Here is a 19371-nt window from a genome sequence, read left to right as displayed (position 1 = left end):
TGTAAGGACTAAACATTTCAAAAGACAAGAAAGTCCCAGTATTCAAATCAGGAGTAAGCCCCTGTATTTATCCAAAAACACACGATCACCAGCAAAAGACAAACTCCCTCCCTGAAAGTTTCATCATCCTTGCAAGCGTTCAACACCAAACTACACGGGCCTTGCTGGGTGGACCTGGATGAGCTTTAAGGTCCCTTCCAACCCAACCCTGAGATCTCTGATGATTCTATGAATCAAACTCCTCGATCACGCGGAAAGACAACTCCTCTGCTGTATGTGACCTAGGTGCATCAAACCCTGCTGAGATCTCTGATGATTCTATGAACCAATCTCCTCGATCACGTGGAAAGACAACCCCTCTGCTGTGCAGTGACCTAGGTGCATCAAACCCTGCTGAGATCTCTGATGATTCTATGAATCAAACTCCTCGATCACGCGGAAAGACAACCCCTCTGCTGTGCAGTGACCTAGGTGCATCAAACCCTGCCCTGAGAACAAGCCACGGCCAAGGGAGGGGCTGGGGCAGCAGATCTGGGCTCCCACTCCCCCAAATGCTCCAACACTCAGTGGTGGGACACAAAATGGTGACAACGGGCTGCCAAAGCCATCGGGTTGGAGGAGACGAACAAAAATCAAGAGTCTGGGATGGATCTCCCTGCAAGTTATACAACATATTAAGGGGGAAAGAAAGCTCACAGTAAATTAATCTCCAAAATGCATTTAGCGGGTGGGAAAGGAAAAAATAAATCAGATGACTCAGCAAATATTAAACCTTTAGTCAGCATACAACTGCTGCTGCATTTGATTTGGATGCAGCAAAGGTGGAGCTTGGTGGAAACCAAGGATGGAAAGGAACAGACACAGTTAAGAGCTGAAAAAATTAACTACTTAATTCTTTTTCTCTTCACTACAAATAAAAAATGTTGAGCATAATCTGTTCCCGGCAGTGGAGGAGCAAGGTTAGCAGGAACAACACCACGCTTAATTATGAAGTTATCTCACTGTACATGCAGAAAAGGGGAGATTACTGTTTCTAAGGGAGTATTAATTCTCCCATTTTTTGAACTTCCAAGTGCTTGTATTTACATCCACCTCTGTGTGAGCATCGGGACTCTGTCATCTCAGCAACACTCCCAGATATTTCATTTATGCGTGATTTTAGGTAGTTGTTACTATTTGCTTCAGCAATAGCTGTTTATAGACATGCCCTACTATTCAGACCACATTTATGGGCAGTATCACTCCTGAAGTTCAATTGACTCAGTTGCTGTAATGATTGCCAGCGTGGTGAACACCAAAGTTATTGACAAATCCTTCAATGCAACAGCTAAAATAGGTCACCAGAAGTAAATCAGTTGTGAAATCATTGCTAGAGAACACAGCTATCCGTGTTAATTTAAAATAAAGATCAGCACAGACTGAGATGAACCTGTTTAAGGAGCTTTACAGAGGTTATCAAGCAAAAGAGAGAACAATCAAATGCCATGAGGGAAGTGAATAATATTCTAAATATTGACTCAGTAATTCATATTCTCTTGCATCTCACTATGAAAGGGAGGAAAAACTTTTGTGATCTTTAAAAAAATCTCAGTGTTAAGAAAATCCATTAACTCTTACACAGTATTTTAGTTTTTGAAAGCTGCTGTCTCCTCAGTGTCCAGCATCTGTCCACCTGGGATGCTGGACACAGGTCAGAAACCCAACAAGGCTTCTGAGTGCCTGATTCTGAGTCAAGAACAGAGTAAACAGTCATGGCTATTAACTCTTTCTCTCAGTTACAAGGAGATGAAGGGAATCTCAAAGATCATGATTAGTCACGGGATCAGCAGAGCAGCCTCTCCTGCTACAGCCAGGTATGAGAAACACTCCTGCTTCCTCTTCTCCCCCCATCCCCCTTAAAAGCAAGACACAACAAATCCTCCCCAATACACAACTGGATTCTTTGAACGGACTGCTTTGACAGGCAAAGAAAATCTTAAGGTTTCAGCATTCCTAAACAAATCCCCTGCACAAAGCACCACAATTAGTATGAGGGGGCTGCAAACAGATCTGCACCAGCACATCTGATGTCAGTAAATCCCACAGCACCTCTGGCATCAGCTCTGTCAGCACCTCCTGCCAGACATTCTCGTTAAAGGCAAACATAACAAGTTTCGTACAAAATCAAGTGCTAGCAGCCCAATATTTCTGGTTTCCTATTTAATTAAAAGGCCTTTAAAAACCACACTGTGACTAAACGTCTCTCAAGATCTCTGATCTGACAAAGCAATTTTTAAGGCAGAAGAATCCAAGGGTGGGTGAGGCTGCTCCACGCATGCTGGGGAATCTGCGGCAGGAACCGACTGCATTGGATGTGCTGCTGCTCTCACAGCAACCAGCAGAGCACTCTCCACTGTAAGAGCTGAGAAATCAATAGTTTAAATCCATATTGTATCAAAATTGTATCTGGAAAAGGTGGAAGACTCACACAAAGCCAGTCAAGCTGTTAGGGACGGATCCAACTCCAGCCCAGCCCAGCATCCCTGCAGAAGCATCCCTGTACGCACGGCACGGCGTCTGGAGATGCGGCTCCCAGCTGCCATTGTGCTCCCAAAACAAAGACACAGGGGAAAAAAACCTTGAAATAAATAAATCAGACAGCTCCAGGGGCTAGAGCCCACCGGGAGGATCCTGGAGCTGCCGGCACTGCTGCTGCAGGAGCCAGCGCCGAGCCTGACCCCGGAACCCGCCGCAGCGATGCCGGCTAGGAGAGGGAGCTGCAAATCTTGTTCTCAGCATTCCCGATGGATTCCAGCCTGCTAAGAAGTGACACGTGCCACATGATCTGCCTGCTGCTCTCCCAGGGTGAGATGTGCCTGGAAAGGGGCAAAGTGTTTCCCAGCTGGAGCAGGAGAGAAGAGGGAGCCCAGTGTGGTACTGAAAACAATTATTTCAATCAAAAGTCCTTCCTGATCATTTAGTTTGTGAGTATTTTTCAGCCTCAGAAAACAATATGCATCACCATTACAAATTCTTATCATGCTATGATTAATTCTATTATAAATTCTATTATATATTCTATTAATTCTATTAAATATTCTGTTAATTCTATCATTATTATCGTTGTTGTTGCTATAAAACAGCAACGTGGCTAAAGAGGTGTTGGCCATTCATAAACATACTTAAGTCCATCCATTTATCATCCAAGTTCCTCTGTCTTTGAGGAAAGTCACTTGGGCAGAGCAGGAATTACAGATTTGTTTGGTTTTTCGGGGGAGCTCTAACACGGACCCAGGGAAGCATCACCCAGCAAACGTGATGCTAAAATGCCTCAGCACCTCCCAAAAGTTGGCACTTTATTCCTCCACCTGCTCCTGCTACTCTCTTATAGTAAAAACTTCCTCTTTTCAGGAGCAGAGCATGGACACTTGCTGGGACAGTGCATGACAACAGAGGCACTTCCTACCTAACAGGGTGCCCAGAGCAGCTGGGGCTGCCCCTGGATCCCTGGCAGTGCCCAAGGCCAGGCTGGACAGGGCTGGGAGCAGCCTGGGACAGTGGAAAGTGTCCCTGCCCAGGGCAGGGGGTGGCACTGGATGGGCTTTAAGGTCCCTCCCCAGCCCAAACCACTCTGCAATTCAATGACAAATGTCAAGGTCCGTTGTGGGATATCCTGCGTTAACTCCCCACGCTGCTTATTAGTCATGAAAATCCACAGGAAAAAAAAAAAACACAACAAAAAAACCCAACAAACCAACAATAAAACCAACCCAGTGGTCAGAGGGCAAAATACTTCTTAGAGCAGCGACAAATTAAAAAAAATTATTTGACTCTGCAAGTACATTTGTGTTTATTTTTATTGCTGCAGTACTTGGAAGCCTGAACTGAAATTAAGGTCCTACTGTGTTGGCAGCTTGTACAAAAAACACAGCAAGAAAACACCCCTGCCATATTAAATTTATTAACTCAAGTCCTATCCTACAAGAGACACTGCCAGCATTCCTGCCCAGGAATTTCAGACACGAGTACAAAGGAGGTTTTTCTCCAGCATGTATAGGAAATCAGAAATCATACACGCCAACATCTGAGTTATTCTGGAGCAGAACGAATCCTGAGTAAGTTCACACATCAGTGACACAGATATGTGCCTTCATCATCTCAGAAGCTGTTGGAAAAAGCAGGTACAATTCATCTCATCTCTATTTCATACAGAAGAAGCAGCATCCTTGTTTCCATTAACATCAAGTGGCTCTTTTATCCAGAGACACCTATACTGAGTATGTAAATCAAACCCAACAACCCCTCCTTGTTTTTTTTTTTTTTTTTTGATGTGGGAAGATGACTTCATGACAAAAATATATGGAGTAAAAAACTGTGTTGCTAATAATATTTGGAAATTATACAGCGTATTTCATTCATTAATTTTAGAACCACCATAACTATGTGTAAGTTGAAAGCAGACTACATTTGGCATATAATTAAATTGTGCCACTTGAAATCATAACCAAAAAAAAACCCCAAATATAAATTAAAAGCCTGTTTTTAAATCTGTATGTTGGAATCATGAGATAATCTGTGATCTTTATTTCTTACTCTGAGAATGGTCCAAAGGTCCAGTTCAACAGATTAAGTTTTGTCTACCAGCAAATCAGTAAGAGAGACTCAGAGGAGAAGTGATGGCTGATAATCATTCTGAAGTCACCTAAAGAAGATTTTCAAACCTATTTAGATGACAAAAAGTATGTTCTGCTGAGGTCTGGACACCTTATCAAAGCTTCTAATAAAATGTCCATAACTTGCTTCGATTTTGAGGGTTTTTGGACACTAGGAGAATATGGGTCGGCTTCTATACTGATCTCATCCTCAAAAAGAAAATTATATAAAAGGAAACAAAAAATCCTCCCACTTCAGAAAGATCTTGCAGCAAAAATTTCCACAATTCCTTCAAATAGGTCAGTTATAGATGGAAGCTCTAGCAAAAATTATCCATGAGTTATCTAAAAATATATCTGATACTAAAAAAAAGAGTCCTCACAGACATGCTGAGAGGAGAAGTTTGTGCGAGCAGTAGAAGAGGCTGAAGAGGAGAAACTCCTGAAAAGGTGCAGCTTAAAAGTCAATCCTCTCCCAAAGAAAAGATGATTTTTTTTCATTAAAAGTATTAGTAAGTTATAGACATTTAGTCTTCCTTAAGGAAAAAAAGGAAAAAGGAAAGGCAACTGCAACTCCAAAAGGAGAATTTAATGATGGAATTGCAGAGTCATCCCTCACACCTGGCACAGGTACTTCCTGCAGCCAAGAAATGCTTTATGTGAGCCAAGTGGAACGTGGAAAAGCTTCACGTATACAGCGCTGATCGTAAAAATCCCTCACAAATAAAACCATTAGTCACATCTGGAATATAATCCTAAAATGGATCAATGCGGATTCAACATCGAGCAATATAATAAACAACTGCAAGAATCTGCACTAACACTTCCCAGGGACAAGCAAGGCTGAATATAAATAATATTTATCTTTAGGAACTGGGGAAAAAAGGGAGATATGGAAAACTCTCACATGTTGGACAAGAAAACATTTATTCAACGCACTGAGGTAAAATGGCAAAATCAACATGTATGTGTTGAATATTCCTAAACCAATTTATTTCTTTAGAAACATTTAATACTTAGTAAGTTTCTAGAACTGTGAGAAACATTGTTTTTAGGTTGCTTGTATAAAATCCAAAAATCCATTTTAATAGATCAGATTACAGATTTTGTTTAAATCCTGCTTTAAGGAAAGGAATCCAAGTTTGTTCCTGGGGCCAGGCCTCTTCCAGCAGGAAACCCCCCAAGTTATAAGACATCTCAGTGATTTCTTACTGATTTTCCAGATGAAAATGTTGAATTCACAGAAAAATACACATTATTTTCTTGAAAGACTTGATTGGATTTTTAAACTATTACAGATATGCAAATCCTTGAGGTTTCCTCAGACATTCTGGAAAGGACATTCCACTTTCCCAACAGTTTGGCTGAACAAATCCCTCAGATTGATATTATTTCCTTTTGAAGGTAGTCTGTATATTCTCTTTGAATTGCACATGAGAGTACCTTTTTTATGTTGAGTAAGAGGGGACAAGGTCATTTGATGTGGGAAGATGTAACTTCATCTCCTTTGCACATCAGCACCGGAATTTCAGTGGGATTGGATGGAAAACTCCTGCTCCCTCTACTGGCTTCAACATTTCATCACAAATCTGCCAGTAAATGGGAGCATAGAAATATAAATACTTTATACAGTAAATAAAAACACCACAAAATCCCACACGGATCCAAAATGTGAGTCCTGTGGCCTGCGTTCTGGGGCCCTCACTGCAAGAAAGACCATGTCCAGGGAAGGGAAAGGAGCTGGGAAAGGGGCTCAGCCTGGAGAAAAGGAGGCTCAAGGGGGACTTTTTGGCTCTGCACATGTTCTTAGAGTTGGCGATAGCCACACAAGTGAAAATATCTTTCAATCAGAAGGATATAAATACATATTATTCTAATACAGGCTGCTAAAGTTCCCTCTAGGATGGGAGAGCAGGAGAGAAGCAGAAGCTTCATCGTCCAAGCATTTTGTATTTGTCTGGGAAAAGAGTTTGGTACGTGACCAAGACTTATTTTGATCAAATAAATCAGAATACTAGGAACCAAGCATGCCTACGTCTTCCTGATACATTGCCTTCTTCAGAAGGAAAACTCTGAATTACATAAATGCAAAACAAACTTCCAGGAAAGGTCAGTTCATGCCTAAACAAACTCAAGGACAAACTTTACTGTGGTCAGAGGATTTGTCAACATACTCAAGCCTTGTTTAAAAATGGATTTATGAAAAACCAGCCATCTTTGTGGAAGAACAGGATCTGAATTATTATTTGGGTGGAATACCTTGAACATGTGGACATAGTCAGTATTCAGGACCATAATACATGATGGGTCTTTTAATACCTCACTTCTAACACTTCATTAAATTAAGTTACCTGACATCTATAGGACCCACCAACTGGATCTCATCACTCAATTTCTTTCAGAAATTAAATTGAAAAAGCAGTTGTGACCCTCAAACTCTCCTGGGGTAAAAGTTATCCTCAACTTCCACAAGAGATCAGATGGCTGAGAAACTGCACAGAGATGTGGCCAGGCAGAAATGAGACCTTCACAGAAATGCCTTTTATCTTCAAAAGGCAGGAATCGAAGGAGAAGAGCATTTGACAGGGGCCCTTTCAGTCCCAGAATTAAAATATAAAGTGGCAGGTTCCAAAAAGCCCTATAAATACATTGGAAGTGAGAAGTAATTGGGTCTTCCGTGAACCAGGAAAGAAGAAGAGGTTTTTTAAAACCCTGCGCCAAAAATATTCTGAATGACAGGCAGGCTCCTGGCTGGGAAGCTCCAGATAAAAACTGTGCATTTTATAGTCAAGAATAAGCAAGATGTAATTCCTAACTCACTCATAAGGGAAAAGGAGACCCTTTGGGCTAAGGATTACATGAGAGCACTTGCCTTGCCTTGATTTTTTTGTTTGTTTTTTCTGCGTGTGGGTAGGGTTGTTTGTTTTTCAGTGTTGTTGTTGTTACTGTTGTTTTCTTGTTGTTTCTTTGTTTTGTTTCATTGTTCTTTAGTTGTTGGTTGGTTTTGTTTTGTTTTCCCCCTGGTTTTTTTCTTTTGTTTAAGGTTACATTTATCTTGGCCGCTGTCAGAAATAAACAGCATAAATTCTTGGGCTTACTCCTCACAAAATGAAGGGAAATACAAAACCAAACAAAATGTGCGGTTTTGCAGCTGAATTTTACCAGGTTCTAAAGGGAACCCAAACTCTTACAGCAGCATTAATTCAATGTGATAATGTAAGAGGGAAACAGTCCATCTGCTTGGAAAGGAACAAGGATAACCGTAACAGGTGGAATGATGAATCCCTTACATGGACTGATTTCCCTAACAGGATACTGGAATGAGTACAAGCAAATTGATGTGCACTACTTCAATATACACCCAGACCAAGGAATGATTAATACAAGCAAGAAAACTGCAGATAAATGAGACAGGTCCTTAATAAAAACAAATGAAAACAACAGAGAACTTCACAGTCTCTGGACTCGGAGAACAGAACTGCCCCAGAAGAACTGAATCGGGGGGAAGAAGCCACAAACATCTCTTACAAGCAGCAGCAGCAGGTTTGCCTTTCTGCAGATTAAAACACCTGCTAGCCCTGACCATAGGGCTCTGGCCACAACAATCCTGCTGGATCTTCATCCAGAAGGATTAACACAGGAGCAAACCAGTCCTTTTATACTTAAAAACAAACACACGTAATATAGCTCTGGATATAAACAAATGAGAAAGCTTGTATGTCAGCGTATCTCGAAGTTAATTTACACTGGAGAAACAAAGATAATCTGCAACCATCCTGAGATCAGATTTCAGCAGCACAGATGCTATCTGGCAGCTTTGTGGAATATCCACTTATATCAGAAAAAAAAAAAAAAACAACCTAATCAAAATACTGTTGCAGGCATATTGTGTCCTCAAGGCGTGGCTGTGAACCATCCCGAGCACTCCTGAGTCATGGGAGAATTTTCCTTAAGACAGGACATTAAGTGTGGGCACACACATGTGCACTGCGTGTCCAGAGCACACACTGTGAAACTCCAGCACTGAAGCTCTGAAAGGACGCCCAGACACCCAGAATTAATCACAGGAGATTACACAGGCTGATGCTGCAGGAGGAATTAATTGATTTTAATTAGCACTACTGTATGTAACTGTCCATTCAGATGCATGTAATTGTATTCTTCTTCTATAAATATTTCGTGTGTTCCTGAATCCCATGGAGCAGCAAAGGGGAAAACCCACCCTGGCTGAGGTAAAATAAATGTTATCACAGTTCTCAGAGAAGTTGCTTGGCAGTTTCTGAAGGAGGAAAATTAAGAAGGCTACTGCTGTCATTACCAGTGTTCTTTTAATCACCAAGAATTACCAAAACCACATCACGTCTAGGAATCATTAGCTTGACTCCACTGCTCCTGTTTGTCAAGTGCTACTGCAAAGAAAGACACAGCAAAGCACAGGAATTTCAAAGGCCAGCGTGCTCCTTTGGATTCCCCAAGAAAAGAACACGATACCTTTAACCCTGCTTGAAAGGTTTATTCCCACACTGGAATGCAAAATGACTGGAGTGTAGGAAATGAAGAGCCAGTACAATTTCAGAGAGACATCTGGGTGGGCTGTCACCAACCCACAAGACTCAGACTCAGGATGTGGCACACCTGAAACCTCCAACAGACGATTTTCCTAACAAGGAGTTCAGGATTTTGTTCTCACTTCTCAGAGATGGGTGTAGCTCTGATGGGGCAAATCAGAGCACCAAAACCATCAGGGAAGCTTAATTTCCAGCTTCTAATTAGCATTCTAAATCATGTTAATGATAAACAAAATTTTAAAATTTCAATAAACACGTAATCTTCTTAAGCATTTGAATGAGAAAGCTGCAGTGTCCCACCTAGGTCCCTGTAGAAACTGCCAAGACAAAACCCAGCCGTGAAGATAACGCTGTTGGAAGGACCTGAAGGATGGCACCGAGTACCAAAAGTACCAAATTTGTAATTTGCCAGAACTGCAAAGCAAATAAATACAGCAAGTTTCAGGCTTCCAGTACTGCATGCAACACGGAAAATGTACACTGAAGATTTACTGATTGTTTTCCTTACTGTGTTGCGAAAAAATACAGACAAATATTAAAAAAAAAAAAATCGAGGCAGCAATGAATTCATCTAATGTCATGTAAGAGTTTAGAAATTAACAACTATCTGAAAAATTATTATGCAGCGCAGGGATGTTTGCCACTTAGTCACAAACAATATAAACAAACCTGATCATCTCATTTTCCCATTCCCTCTCTTGCCCCGAAGAATGCCAACCAGAACTTCTCAATAAAGCAACTTATTTCAAGGGCAGAAGTGCAGTAAATTTAACACACACTCCAGTCACCAGGCATTAGAGAGAACCTCATCAATTCAATTCTGTCGTATTATTTTTCAATATATGAATAAGAAAACCCATCTCCTCTTCTGCTTTGCCCAAAACCAGACTGTCGAATCTCAGTACTTCAGAAGTGACATTTTTCATTCACAAAATAAGAAACAGGTATTTGCAGAGCTTGGCATATACAAAATCCTTAATATTGCTTCTGGGAGAGAAGCCAAAAGGAATACCAGGGCCTGTTAGCAGCACATCTGACAAAGAGAGGGCTTTGTACAGAACCACCAGATAAGGTGATTTGTCTTCGTACAGTTTTCTAAAGGTATCATCAAAGGTCTTGTACTTTCAAACAGCAAACGTGACACAAATCACAAGAGGATGGATCCATCTGCTCACATGTCTTCCACAAACCTGTCTTTTCATGCAGGTACCTCCCTCACACCAACCACTCCTGCTATAAGAGACTGAGGAGCTCCCCTGGGAAGGAAATCTTCTCCACAAAAGCAATGAACAGCCACCACCTCAGGCCTGAATTCTTACGGTGCCTTTGCAAAACAGACTTTTACCTGGTCCACATCAACTACAACACCACGGTGCATGCTTGAACTGCCCAGGACAAGCAACTTCAGGACCAACCAACACCCCACAACTGTCACCAGGCACTGGAACAAGGGACTGAATTCTTATGGTGCCTTTGCAAAACAGACTTTTACCTGTTTTGAGATCCACATCAACTACAACACCACGGTGCCTGCTTGAACTGCCCAGGACAAGCAGCTTCAGGACCAACCAACACCCCACAACTGTCACCAGGCACTGGAGTAAGGGGACCACTGATGTCCAAGGCATCAGTGCTGCCCAACAGGAAAGCCCCACAACTCTCCTTCCCCAAATACGACACGGCCAGGAAGATATTAGCAGATGGGAAGATATTAACAATGGCCAAATTCTGGCAGCAGAAACACAGAAGAACTTGCTGAAACCAAAGGAAAACAGCCTGTTTTCCCACTGCCTTTACCAGCACTGTGTCTCCTCATCCTCACCTCTGGTTTCTCAAGGAACATCCATATGAACATCCGTAACATAAATATCCACATTAACACAGATGCACGAGCACAAATAAACACTGTATCCCAAAATATTTCAAATGTGCTGCCAGATGGCTTTAAAATTCAAAATGAAAGATCTAATTAAAAGCTCTTCTCCTGCCAACACTCCATTTTTGGAAAAAAACTATAGAAGTTAAATAAAAATGTTTTTAAAGCCTATCAGTATTTTGTAATGTTTTGGTTTACAATTACAATCTTCCCCCAATCTCTGTCATGGATGAAACAGGCCAAGTCACATGAACCAACACTAACTATAAACTCCTTTCCTGAGACGGTGGAAAAACGAAAATGATGTAAATGATGACTAAATTTGGGCAATTTCTCCTTTAATTTCAACTATTCCCATTCCTCTCTCTGCCTCCTGTTTAAAAATAAAAGCTTAGAAGAAATTACTGCTGCTCTCACAAGTTTTGGCTGTAATTAAGCAGGTTTCACTGCCACAAGTCATCACAGACATTTCAGAAGAAAAAAAAATTTCTTACTTTCCATAACTGAAACGTGAACCTCGATGCTTGTTCACTACAAGATTATGTAGAACTTTTACTTGGTTTTCCCTGCATCTTACCTCCCCAGTAAAACCAGATGACGGGTTCACATCCATTTAAAAAATAAATACACATCTAGTCGCAAATTAAAAGCACAGCACAACATTAAAATGAAGTATAATGATGTTTGGAGCCTACAAGACCGTCAGCTGAGTACATCTGTTCATTAAGAAGAAGAAAGTGCTGCTAAGACCAGAACAAACATAAAAGGGATGGTTGCAGAAGTGCCAGTACTCCGCATGCACGAGGAGGTGAGGGTTACTTACCGCTGGACCTGTTTTTGCGGTTTGACTTCCCTCCTGTAAGCAGCATCTTGAGACTGTTCCGAAACATGGCGATCCTGTTCCACTTGGTTTATTGCAAACGCTGTGGGAAGCAGAAGAACAGACACACAAAAATCAACGCTCCCATCTGAACCACTGGCAGCCATAATGGAGAAAAGAAGAAGGGCTAAAACCAGGATGAAAGGATGAAAAACTAAAAGTAAAAACTAAAACACACAACTACGTTTCTACAGAATGCAGTGTCACTATTAAAGAAGAGCTAAAACCAAGGAAAATGATGAAAAACTTAAATTAAAAAATTAAAACACACAACTACACTTTTACAGAATGCAGTGCCACTATTAAAGAAGAGCTAAAACCAAGGTAAAATGATGAAAAACTAAAATTGAAATTGAAAAATTAAAACACACAACTACATTTTCACAGAATGCAGTGTCACTATTAAGGAAGAGCTAAAACCAAGGTAAAATGATGAAAAACTGTTTTGCCAATAAAATTCTTAACAACAACATCCACATAAAGTCTACCATTCAGTTTGCTTTCAGTTACCAAGGCTTTATTTCCAGGGCAACACAATTCCAGTGCTGCTGGAAGAGCCATAACCAATTTTGCCAAATAATTTATCATCACGCAGAAGTGGGAAAGACACAGCATTTAGCAAATTGCCTCCATTTCCCACCACTATTGAAGCCAAACCCATCAGAAGGAGCTGCTGCCCTTCCTGTTGCCCAGAAAATCAATCCTGCTGACACCAACCACAACTCCAGGTGCTCTGCAGCTCCTGGGCTGGCGACTGTCAAATTCTCCTGTGAGTTGAATAAATTGTCATGAGGAGACAAGTCACTCAAACCCAGAGTAACTGATGCAAAAAAATCAAACAGAAACTTTATCCCTATATTTTCCTTGCCGTATATGTCTCGGGAGAAAAAAAAAAAGGTTGTTTGAGTATTGCTGAAGATAAAAGAGTGTCTGGGATCACCAGGCACACTGACAGCCTGTGCTGGGGAACAGCCACTTATTAAAGCATGTAAAGCATGAAAACACCTACAACAAAAGCAGTTCAAACCAGACCAAAAGAACTGTGAAGAGTCTTTGATCAGTACATACAATAAACCACGATTTTCTTTCTATTGTACACATGATATTCCATAGCTACAAGATAACACATTCACCTTGTAAAAATAAATAATGATTTTTTTTCCTGTAACGATATTTGGCTCCTCTTGGAGGATGCTCAGTAAATGCCATCTTGCATTTCTTCCCATTTGTCTGATACTTTCAAGTCTAATAATACAATAATGCTCACTTCAAAGAGCTTTATATGTGCATCTAAAGCCACTGAAAGTCCTTTTAATATGGTGTACTCACTCCCTGAGAGACACCAGCATTCCAGGGCAGCAGCTCGGAGTCCATCCATGCCAAGCCCCAGTGAGCAAACAGGGAGGGCAGCAACTGCAGCCTTTCCTGACACAAGCTCCCGTTCACTTCCCAGATTCCACCAACACATTTGGGAGTCTGTGTACCTGCGTGGATGAGTATTCAACATGGAATTGGTATTTCCTTTGCATTTATGAATCACTTGAGCATCCTCTGGCACCCTTCTGCCACCAAAACACAAGGAGCTGGTGCTCAGGCTCATTCTCAAGGCTCCTAAACGAGGCTTAGGTCCCCTTCAGAGCATCCCACTGTTACATGACTATCAAAAAAATTCCATCTGGGTACACAGACAATTGTCTCATGACTTTCCCCATACTGGCTGGCACTGCAGAGAGAACTGAGCAGAGCTATGCCACCAGTGCTGAGCTACAACTGAATTCAACCAAATTCTGTCAAAGAAGCCGCCCAGCCTGGGCCTGGGCCACGTCAAAGGCAAGCCTGATGGTTTGCTAATAATTATATTTACCTGTATCTTGCACATGGCAGAGTCAGGAGGGGCTGTGCTGCTGCTGGGGCTGAATTAAGGCTCTGCACAGGGCACAGACAGAGTCTCTGTGAATTTGCTCCTAAGAACCCCAGAGTGGAGGGAGAACTGATGTCCTGCATAGAGACCCTGGGTTACCAGCCAAGGGACATCCCAAGGACTAATTCCATACTCTCAGGGGACTGCTGGACTACAGGAAGATGACTCTGCCCACACCAGGGGGGTGGAACTAGGTGGTCTTTAAGGTCCCCTCAACCCAAAGCACTCAGTGATTCTGTGACTCTCCTTTAGCTGCAGCTCCTGAGTGGCTCCTCATCGTCACTTACACACAATTCTGATGGATTCTAAGTGTAAGCACTCATTAGGCTTACACCCTGATTAATTAAGGTGTTCACAACACAGAGGAGCAGGTGACCAAAATCAGCTGCTGGTTTTCATTTTCATGCACAACCGAGTCCCTTTGTGGCTTTGAGCAAACATGGTCACAGCTCTTCCTCTGTTCAGCCAACACCACTAAGCCAGAAGTAATATTTAAGAATAAGCACTCTAAATTAAAAATCCTGTTGGTTGTATTAGTTCATGGAATTAGAAGCACTAAACAGCAAACAGAATTACAGTATTAGGAAGAGCTGGATCAGAGAACTTTTCATCCTAACCCATGAACTCCTCCATCTCACAGCCCAGGTTAATGCCTTTCTCCAGGATCAGCAGCAGCTCTGTCAGCGGAAGCAAAAGCTGCAGGAATGTGATGGGGATCCTTCACACCTCCACTAACACAGGATGCCTCTGGCAACAGTTTGGGCAACCAAGAGCTACTACACTTGATTTGTCCTTCATCTTGTCATTTGTAAGTTTACCAAACGAAATGAAGACACTGTATGAGCACAAGTCTCCAAAGAGTATCAGCAGATGAATAAAAAGATATAATCTCCATGCAGCATTTTTAGAAAAAACAGCTCAAGAATCTCCTGGTTTATGTGCAGACACTCTGACACACGTTGTCTGATCTTCTAACAAATCTAAATTTCAATGAAATACACAAACAATAATAACTTTCTGGAGCATGAGAAGGCAGTAGTACAAATATGAGGAGGAAAAAACCACAAAGTGGAGGGGGTAGATGCAGACTGAGCTCTGCAAGCTGCAAACTTACACTAAATGCTAAGCTTGAAGAAGTCAGCAACGTCTCATTAAATCCTTTGGGTTGACTAAGGCCTATTTCAGTGTTTTCTTAAGACAGAGTTTGTAGACAGGCTGCAAAAACCACCTCATGTTTTCAGTGGCTACACATTATAGCCCACAGAAGCAACTTTTCCTTCTTTTTATAGAGATATTGTCTGTCAGACACAGAATTACAAAATCAAAGCAAATATTTTTTGCCTACATACCACCAGTAGAACAACCAGATTCCTGTATTCTCCTCCTCTCTGATCGCCCCACTAAAAATAAAATTTTATTTTATTTTATATAAAGCCGATTAGCAAAGCTAAGCTCTTGTTCAAAAGAGTGTTTGATGTCCAGTGAGTCGTACAAACATTGCTGGCAAATTTGGTGCATGTCAGCGTGAGAAGCTATTAAATGTATATCTTAAGATTAGAATTCTGTGGTTTTTTCCAATAAGACCAATTTCTTGACAAGTGGCAGAAGTTCCATGAACTCCATGACGATCAAATCCATTAAACTCTGCCTCACCACAGGGGTGGGAGTAACAGATTACAGCAACACTAAAGTCTAAGGAAATATATATTTATAAGCTTGGTCCACGCACATTTAAACACACAGGAGCAGAATTTAGAGATTAAGTTTAGAGATTAAATATTTCCAGGAACTTTAGGAATGAAAACAGCCCTGCTGTGACCTAGCAAGCTTGCCAAGAACTTCTAGGATTATTTGGAAATACAAAAACAGCAAAGGTATTAAATGCACTAAACCCTACAAATTAGAGGTCTTTAAGCAATTAAGAGTTTATTAAACAGAGTTCTCTAATAGGCTTTAGAACAACAAAATTAATTGTCTGATGTTATGTTTCCTCACAAAAGCATGAACACCAATAACTATCTTGGGGGGCCTGGCATGAAGGCCAATCTGCTGATCCACTCTTAAACAAAATACTTGGAGATCTCTGGACAGGATCTTTCCTACAGATCCTGCATGGACTCCCATAATCCTAGAGCTCCTGCACTTGTGCTCTCTCCTGTCCTCCTGATATGACCTGTCTTTGCTTCTCCAACTATCCTTGACAGAAATACATAAAAATACACCCATAAAACACCTAACAGGATTCCCACTGGAAAAACGTGTGCAGGAGGTCAACGTAATGCTCCACAAGGAAGCAGGAGGTTGGCCTCAATCCCTGCTTTTATTTTATCAAAAGAAGCAGCTGTTAGTGCTCCAGTTAAAAAGCAATTCTGAGAGCATACCAAAGTAATATTCCCGTGTTTGTGAAGTTCCCAACAACAGCCCTAAGGTGAATGTGGCCATACAAATTTCTTGATGAGTCTGTGGTGGTTATGTTCACTCAAAGTCTGCGGCATTTACGTTCAGAGGTAATTTTTATACAGTTACAGCCTGGGAGGAAGGAGACAAGCACTGTATTATTATAGAAAGCCACACAATTTAGCAGAGGAACAGCTCGTTTTGGTGCTGTGCTTGGAAAGGAGCACTTCCAGAGGCTGAAGCTGTTTGTACCTGGAGCTGCAGCACCAGGAAGGTGCAATGCTCAATCCCTCAGCACACATGTGCTCCGTGCAGGCTCGAGCTTCCCTTCTCTGCTAACTGAGATTGTTTTTCTTTTTGTCTGGAACACAGTCATACTTCAAGTAAGGACAAAGGAGAACAAAAGCACGGCTGCTCTCCGAGAAAGACTGCACTGACAGACAGCTTATGACTCACTCTGAATCCAGAGAAACTCACTACTCTCAAACAATAACGATCCCCCAGGTGAGATAACCCTGCCAGCCACAGAATACCAACTAATAGACTTTGTAACCATAACTTTTTGGTCAACATTTGAATTCGCTTTTCTGGGAAAAAGATTTCTGCAGCAATACTTGAGTGTTGACATTTAACACCTATTTAAAACGAGATCAGAAACACTGCAGAAAAGAATGCAATCACTCACTAGGAGAAAGCCCAAAGTCAGTTCTCACCTCAACATGAAAATGGGATGACCTTGAAATTGAGGAAATTTAATTTTGAACCAGGCTTTGTCATTTTGCATAACCTGGTTTCTAATTCTAGATTAATGATACAGACTGAATTCCCAAAGGACACTTCCATTCTCCATATACAACGTCATAATTACCCAGCCTTGGAGAAAAATGACAACCAAACAAGAGCTAGAAATGCCATCACCTCACTTTCATCAATTCACCCAAGGTGCTTTTAGTGTCTTCTGTGTTGCTCATAACAGTAAAAATTATTGCTTTGGTTTTAAATATTACTAGTAACTGCCTCCATCATCAAGTGAAAAGGTACCTAAGCTTGAAATAAAATGTGGCACAGTTCTGCACAAGCTGAGTCTTGCTAAACTGCCTTGAAACAAATCTTAGGGCACTTCTTACAAGCTGGAATCATAAAATGGACAAGACTGGAATGGACCTTAAAGTTCACCTGGTCCCACCCCCTGCCATGGCAGGGACACTTCCACTGTCCCAGGGTGCTCCCAGCCCTGTCCAGCCTGGCCTTGGGCACTGCCAGGGATCCAGGGGCAGCCACAGCTGCTCTGGGCACCTGTGCCAGGGCCTGCCCTCCCTCACAGGGAACAATTTCTTAATCTAATCAAACCCAATATGTGCAAGCTCTTCCATCTTTTCCTCTGAGACAATCGGGTTAAGAATTGGTAAAACTGTTACAGAAAGACAGTGGCCTTGTTCCACTTTCAGGTGATCACACGTTAACAAAGAAACAACAGAGGACAACTGCGACTCTCAACAATTAAATTATGGCTGCAAAGAACACATGCGATTGTAGGAAGAAAAATTTTTCCTACCTTGATATCTTTAGACAAGTTAAATCTTTAGCAAGAAGTGTCCTCCTCCATTCACTGCAAGTCCTGCAAGACAAAGAAATGCAATAGAATTTTGTAGCATCTTCTCAGCACCCGCTGTGCCCCACCCTGTCCAGATGCACACACAGAGCTACAGTAATGCCATCCCAGGAATAAACTCACAACTTTTCCAGAGGATTACTGTGTAAGCATCAGGTAGACCCCACTTCTCAGCACCCTCTGTGCCCCACCCTGTCCAGATGCACACACAGAGCTACAGTAATGCCATCCCAGGAAAAAACTCACAACTTTTCCAGAGGATTACTGTGTAAGCATCAGGTAGACCCCACTTCTCAGCACCCTCTGTGCCCCACCCTGTCCAGATGCACACACAGAGCTACAATAATGCCATCCCAGGAAAAAACTCACAACTTTTCCAGAGGATTACTGTGTAAGCATCAGGTAGACCCCACTTCTCAGCACCCTCTGTGCCCCACCCTGTCCAGATGCACACACAGAGCTACAGTAATGCCATCCCAGGAATAAACTCACAACTTTTCCAGAGGATTACTGTGTAAGCATCAGGTAGACCCCACTCTTCATCCTTACACTTAGAAAGTTAATGCTCCTGCTTTTTAATCGCTGTTAATCAGTACTACCTTTGGGCACTAGCCTCTTCCTTCTCACCACCTTTCAAATGGGAAGAGGAAAAAAGCAGATATACTGCCCTTGGACACACATCATATAGTACAGGATTTAACAAGTGTATTTCCCTTCATCCTATCAAGTTCTCCAGCTAAAATCCTACAACCTCCCCACTGTGTTTTTTTTTTTAAACTCAATCCTTACATAAACATAACTCCCAAGAGGGATCCAGCACTAAATCAAGGGTTCAGTACTCGGCCCTTGCTCTGTCATCATGGACTTAGAACATGAAGTTCATCAACGAAAAGCCACAAGAAATATATCTTGCCACTTACTGAAAAAGATGACAGCAGCTATTTTATTCCCAGGCTGTGTTTTATTTGTGCTGACGATATTGTATTACAGCCTCCACCAATCTATTGTTTTAGAAATCTCAGTTGAGAACCAGCAAGTAGAAGGAAATAGAGACACAATGAATTTGTCATCCAACAAACAAACAAAAAGAATCAAAGTAAATCGAGGCCACCTTGTATTTGCAAGTTTGAAGCAAAGTAGAATAAGTGTTCAACTGCATCAGTCAGGTTTTTTGCTCTCCTGCAAGAGGATTCTGAGAAGTCATTGTACAGATTTACTTGGGATTCATGGTGCTCCCAGAACCATAACAGCAACTTCTCCTATGGTTTTAAATTAATACTTTTGTATGTAAAACTAAAACATTCTATAAATTAATCTACACCCCTGTTTCATCTCTCAGGGCTGCCAATTACCTCCCTGCTTTCAATTTTTCATTTCTCTAGGAAAACAAATAAAGAGCTAGCAACCAGCACAGCCCCTCCGTGGGAGCAGGGAGGTTTTGTTCAGTCAAGCAAGGGAACACCTCCAAAGGCAGCTCATCCTGCAG

General features: G+C 41.6%; 1 protein-coding gene across 15 annotated transcripts in view; it reads right to left on the bottom strand.

The window, feature by feature from the left end:
* TANC2 (tetratricopeptide repeat, ankyrin repeat and coiled-coil containing 2) overlaps positions 1-19371 on the bottom strand; it is a 157589-nt gene that overhangs the window by 115401 nt on the left and 22817 nt on the right. For 11 of the 15 annotated variants that reach the window (XM_038163435.1, XM_038163438.1, XM_038163443.1 and 8 more), the window contains exons 2-3: positions 17829-17891; positions 11899-11998 (exon numbers count right to left, since the gene is read on the bottom strand). In XM_038163435.1, the coding sequence (XP_038019363.1) occupies positions 11899-11965 (67 nt within the window). In that variant the 5' untranslated portion in view covers positions 11966-11998; positions 17829-17891. Of the gene's footprint in view, positions 1-2467; positions 5416-11898; positions 11999-17828; positions 17892-19371 lie in introns of those variants that run through there. The other 4 variants (XM_038163441.1, XM_038163442.1, XM_038163448.1 and 1 more) reach the window with 1 other exon arrangement.

The sequence above is a fragment of the Motacilla alba genome, chromosome 27 (genome assembly GCF_015832195.1).
Source record: "Motacilla alba alba isolate MOTALB_02 chromosome 27, Motacilla_alba_V1.0_pri, whole genome shotgun sequence".
Lineage (NCBI taxonomy): Eukaryota > Metazoa > Chordata > Aves > Passeriformes > Motacillidae > Motacilla > Motacilla alba.
The sequence above is the reverse complement of the archived record's forward strand: the minus strand, read 5'-3'. Positions and strand labels throughout refer to the sequence as shown.